Source organism: Tupaia chinensis, unplaced genomic scaffold (genome assembly GCF_000334495.1).
Source record: "Tupaia chinensis unplaced genomic scaffold, TupChi_1.0 Scaffold145907_1, whole genome shotgun sequence".
NCBI classification, from domain to species: domain Eukaryota; kingdom Metazoa; phylum Chordata; class Mammalia; order Scandentia; family Tupaiidae; genus Tupaia; species Tupaia belangeri.
The window spans coordinates 833,467-838,486 of NW_006205765.1; the positions used below are offsets into that span (position 1 = coordinate 833,467).

A 5,020-nucleotide genomic window follows, 5' to 3' on the forward strand; every position below is an offset into this window, starting at 1 on the left:
GATGCGGCGAGCCTTGGGAGAGGGGCCAGCGGGGTGAGGGAGGGGAAATGAGGAGAGAGTGGAGGCGAGGGTTAGTCAGCAGAGTAACACGCAGCTCACCACCTCCAGCCCCTGCTGGTCCAAGCTAGAACCAGAAGGAAGTTCCCAACCTGACTCCAAACCCCACCGGGAGCCAGTCCAGCCTCAGGGGATGTTTTTGCTCAGTTGAACTCTCTGAGGGATGAGTGAAAAGACACCCCAGGGGCTTCAGCTGGGGTAGAGAGCTGCACAGATCGTTCTGCTCCGTGGGCTGACCAGGAGGCTAGGGTGTGGCCCCCTTCTGGAGCAGTCTGGCAGCGACTACAGGAATGGAGAGGGGCCCACACCACAGCAACGCACCTTGCCTCCCAGGAAGCGGCTGTTCCTGAACTTGCGCAGGAAGAAGGCGATGAAGAAGGTCCCCAGCATGAGGATGAGGGACAGCAGGGCGGTATTGGGTTGGTTCCTCGGGCCCGGAGGCCCCTCGGTAGGCGGCAGGGCACTCGTATTCAGCTCCAGGCCAGCACCCGGGACGCCCTCCACGTCCCCCTCCGGGGGGTAAAACGGCAACAGCGGGTGCTCTGTGAACACCTGTGTGTGGGTGACAAGGACACTGCCTCACTCACGGAGCAGGCAGTCTGATTTCACCAGCATCACCTGTGAGACCGCAGTACATCACACACACGCTCTCAGCCAAAGGCGAGCAGAGGACACCCAGCCCCTGTGCTGACCACTCCTACCTCACTTACCTGTGCAAGTCCATGCTGGCTACGGAGCCTCCACCCAGCTGCCTGGAGCCCTGAACTGACACCCACTGGGTCTGACCCTTTTCCCTGCAGCTCAGACCGAGCCCGGGGCGTCCCCAGCTGCCCTGTACACCACATGCCCACATCAAACAGCTTCCCTGCTGTCCCTTCAGTGCCTAATGCCACCTACTTCCCCATCTCGTGCTCTCCCCTCCAGGACGCTGCCCAGCCCCCGTCTCCACCCACCCCCGAACCCTCTCTGGACCGCCACCTTATAGAGCTTGTGGAAGGTCTCGTAGATGAAAATGAGCGAGATGAGGAAGGCGAAGATCTCCTGGGTGAAGGGGGAGATGTAGCGGCCCAGGAGGGTGGCTTCCCAGCTGCCTGGAGCCCTGAACTGACACCCACTGGGTCTGACCCTTTTCCCTGCAGCTCAGACCGAGCCCGGGGCGTCCCCAGCTGCCCTGTACACCACATGCCCACATCAAACAGCTTCCCTGCTGTCCCTTCAGTGCCTAATGCCACCTACTTCCCCATCTCGTGCTCTCCCCTCCAGGACGCTGCCCAGCCCCCGTCTCCACCCACCCCCGAACCCTCTCTGGACCGCCACCTTATAGAGCTTGTGGAAGGTCTCGTAGATGAAAATGAGCGAGATGAGGAAGGCGAAGATCTCCTGGGTGAAGGGGGAGATGTAGCGGACCAGGAAGCTGCCTTCCGCGGCTACCAGGGCGAGGACGAAGACCACCAGCCAGAGGCCAACCCACACCCGGCCGGTGAGGTACTCCAGGTCCTGGGCACGGCAGAACTAGGAGCAGGGCGGGGAGCTGTGGTCACCCACGAGTGGTCTGCCCCGGATGTCGGTGCCCCGCAGAACGACAAGAAGAGCACCGGAGCGGGAGGGACCGGCAGTGTGACTCAGGGACAGGAGGGACGCGCTGTGGGGACGCATCGCCTAGGTGGGAAAGAGCACCAGCAGGGAGCCCTGGGGAGGGCAGAGCCTCACCTTGAAAAACGCTTCCTCAAAGACCAGCAGTGGCCCCGAGAAGCCGACCACCAGCAGCGGCTGGGCCCCCAGCAGGGAGAACAGCACACCAAGCACCGCCGTGGACACGATCAGCTCGGACACGCCCATCAGCCCCTCTGTCTTCTCTCCTGGAATGGCAAGGGGCAAGGGATGGCCCAAGCCTGGCTCTTCACCTGCCCTCATCCTCATCTGGCTTACCCTAAACTGGGGACCTCAACGAGGGCAAAGCAGCTTCCCAGAGCCATACACAGGGCCCCCAACTTCATCTCACCTAACGCCTCCTTCTAGTCCCCAAAGCACTCACAGGACTCCCTACCCTTTGTGCCTCCCCCACTCTTTCTCACTCTATAGCCCCCCAAAAAGTGGCCACTGGTTCCCCTGACCCTGCAGCTCTGTAATGTGGGCAAGCCTTTCCAAGCCCCCCGAGGGTAATCGGGGACACCATAACCAGAAACTGAAGGAGACACTGGGCCCCCAAAGTGACCACAGGAGCTCCCCAGTTCCCGGCCCCTCCCCTCACCTAGCAGCCCCCCAAAGGTGATGGCGGGGCTGAGGGCGGCGAAGTAGATGAAGAGCACGGCGGCCACGCACTGGGAGTGCAGGGCATCGCGCAGGTCGCTGGGGTAGTGCGGGTACCGGCGCTTCACGTCCCGGACCAGCCCCCCAAACACTGAGCCGGTCCGCAGGAGAGGGTCATCTTCAGGGGTCACCTCAGAGCCCCCCAACTCCAAAGACAGCTCTAGGGGAACAAGCAGCTGCTGGAACACGGACGCTACCTCTTGGTGGAAACGCCCAGGGACACAAAGCCAGCACCAAGCACTGGGAGGAGCCAGGACAGGGCTGGGATTGCAGCCGTCGGGACTGGGGAAAGGCAACAGGTGCGCTGGGAGACTCGGGCCCAAGGCCTGCTGACCTTTCCCAGGGGCCACATAGCCTCCCCGAGTGGTCATCTCGACTTTGGTCTGCTCGCGCTCCCGCCGCTTCCTCAGCAGCTCTCGCTGGAAGGCAGCCACGGAGCGCAGCAGGTCCCGGCCCTCCACCTCGGAGGGCGGGATCACGATGCTGCCGTCCAGAAACTCGCTGATGGCGCTCAGGAGGTCCTGCCGGTCGTCGGCCTGGTAGGCAGCCTCATGAAACAGCTGGGGGTGACAGGAGGGCCATGAACCTCAGGGATGAGTGAGGGAGCCCTGAGAGGAGGAGCTCAAGGAAGTGGGGGGACCTTCAGCCATAGACACCTGTCCGGTTCTCAGAACAGTGGCACACCTCTGCAGGCCGCTGGGTGGCCATCCCCCTGAACCCCAGGGGTACCATCCACTTCCCCAGGAGCCTCCAGACTCCCCCACCCGCCTCCAGAACCATTCTGACCGGGCACCACCCACATCCTCTAGGTCGATTACTATCCTGAACATCGCCCCTGGCTCAAGGACCCCCCCCTGGCCCAGCCCAGAAGCCACAGCAAAGACCAGCACATCCAGTGCTTCTGTTCAAGTCTCATGTCACACCCAAAGCTGTGGAGTCTGGTCTTCCCCTCCCCCTACACTGAACCCTTCCCTCGGCCCCAGCCCAGGCCTCCCTTTTCTCCCCTCAGCCAGCAGCTCCCCTACCACCCTCCAGAGCCCGGCCTCTACCCAGGAGGGGCCTCGAGCACCCTGGCCTCTGCGGACATCGCTGTACATGATGAGAGGGGTGGGGAACAGGCCCACAGAGCCCAGCATGAGGTACAGGACCCACCTTGTCGGACATGAGGGTGGCAATGGAGCGCCCAAGCTCATGGTAGTCGGTGCTGGTCTGGTTGGGCCCCAGCATCACAAAGAGGAAGCGGACCGGCACGGGGACCTCAAGCACAGACTCCAGGAGCACAGCCTCGCTCAGCCGCACAAAGGCTGCTGCTGGCTGCTCCAGGAAAGGCACGCAGCCTGGAGGAAGAGTAAGGCGCAGGGTGCTGGGCAGCGGGGAGTGGTCAAAGAAGGCCGGGAGGATACCCGGGCTGTCACGTACAGCTGAGTGGGCTGTGCACTGCACGACGTAACCCCAATCTCAGGGGGGCCTTACTCACTAATGTGTTTATTTACCACCAGATGGAAATGAAAGGAATTAAAGGTTTTTTCCTAATTCTCACAATGGGGTTATATGGACTAGCAACAGCCCGAGATAACAGAAAACCAGATGGGAAGAGGCAGCAGACTGAGGAAGAAATGGCTGGGGACAAGGCAGGTGGTGAAGGGGAGCCAGGGCAAAGGGGGCCTGGCTGGAGATGGAAGAGGCAGGCTCCAGGCCAGAGCTCAGGATGACCAGCAGAGGCGCACGCACTCAGCAGACCCCGCCCCGACACCCAGGCCTCCTCACCCACGAGCACGACCGTGGCCTCGGCATCTTCGGGGATCTTCTCCAGCAGCTTCAGGCTTTTCCCCCGATGGCCGTCTCCCCCAGGCATGTGGAGGGGCTTCTGAGGACGCAGAACTGGAATAGGGCTGGGACCCAGACCGGAGGCCGTGGCAGGCCCTCCTGTCCTTGCTCCAGCCTTGGGTCTGGGCCCCACTTTTTCCCTCAACGTGGGTGCAGACTATGGGCACGGTGACCCCGTATTGGGAGGGGATCAGCCCGGATCTGAGCCCCTCTTCTACATCCCCACATCACCTCAACCTTATCTTGTTCCAAGGCTCCTGTGGGTCTGCCACAGGCTTCTCCGGTGTCACCGAGACAGGAACCCCTCGTGGACCTCCCACACTCCTGGCCCTGTGCTGAGCACTGTCCTCCCCGACCCACTCAGTGATGGCATGGATCACCTCCACCATGTGGAAGCCCCAAGTGGAGGCAAGGCCACTGACCTCCTTGGCATCAGGGTCGTGCGGCCAGAGCGGGGCAGGCTCGCCCAGGTCGTCAGCCATGGTGGGCACCGCGCCGTCAGGGCCATGGCTGGGGGTTGGGTGATGATTCCCCAGGACTGAGTTCACGCTGGAGCTCGACGGGTTTCGGGGGAAAAAGCCACTGTCCTTGTCATCATTGGGATGGCTGGAGAGAGGAACAAGTCGGGTTCGAGGAGACAGACTGAGGCCATAAGGAAGTGGGAAATTAAGGGTCAGGGCCTCTACCCCTTTCGCCTCAGTGTAAGAAAGAACTTTCTAATGGTTGAAGTTGTCCAAGGATGGGAGAGGAATGAGCTCCCCATCATCGGTGGTATTCACGCTGAGGCTGGGAGCCTCTTGGAAGAGTCTGCTCCTGGCAGGGCAAC

The 5,020-nt window shown here is 61.9% G+C and overlaps 1 protein-coding gene across 1 annotated transcript in view; it reads right to left on the reverse strand.

Annotated features, from left to right (window-relative positions):
• Positions 1–5,020, reverse strand: part of SLC4A3 (solute carrier family 4 member 3) — a 14,808-nt gene that overhangs the window by 4,694 nt on the left and 5,094 nt on the right. Inside the window, exons 9-16 of the mRNA XM_006168599.2 lie at positions 4,617–4,800; positions 4,135–4,234; positions 3,520–3,704; positions 2,702–2,927; positions 2,309–2,527; positions 1,768–1,916; positions 1,375–1,569; positions 374–609 (exon numbers count right to left, since the gene is read on the reverse strand). Coding sequence (XP_006168661.1) covers positions 374–609; positions 1,375–1,569; positions 1,768–1,916; positions 2,309–2,527; positions 2,702–2,927; positions 3,520–3,704; positions 4,135–4,234; positions 4,617–4,800 — 1,494 coding nt within the window. The remainder of the gene's footprint in view (positions 1–373; positions 610–1,374; positions 1,570–1,767; positions 1,917–2,308; positions 2,528–2,701; positions 2,928–3,519; positions 3,705–4,134; positions 4,235–4,616; positions 4,801–5,020) is intronic.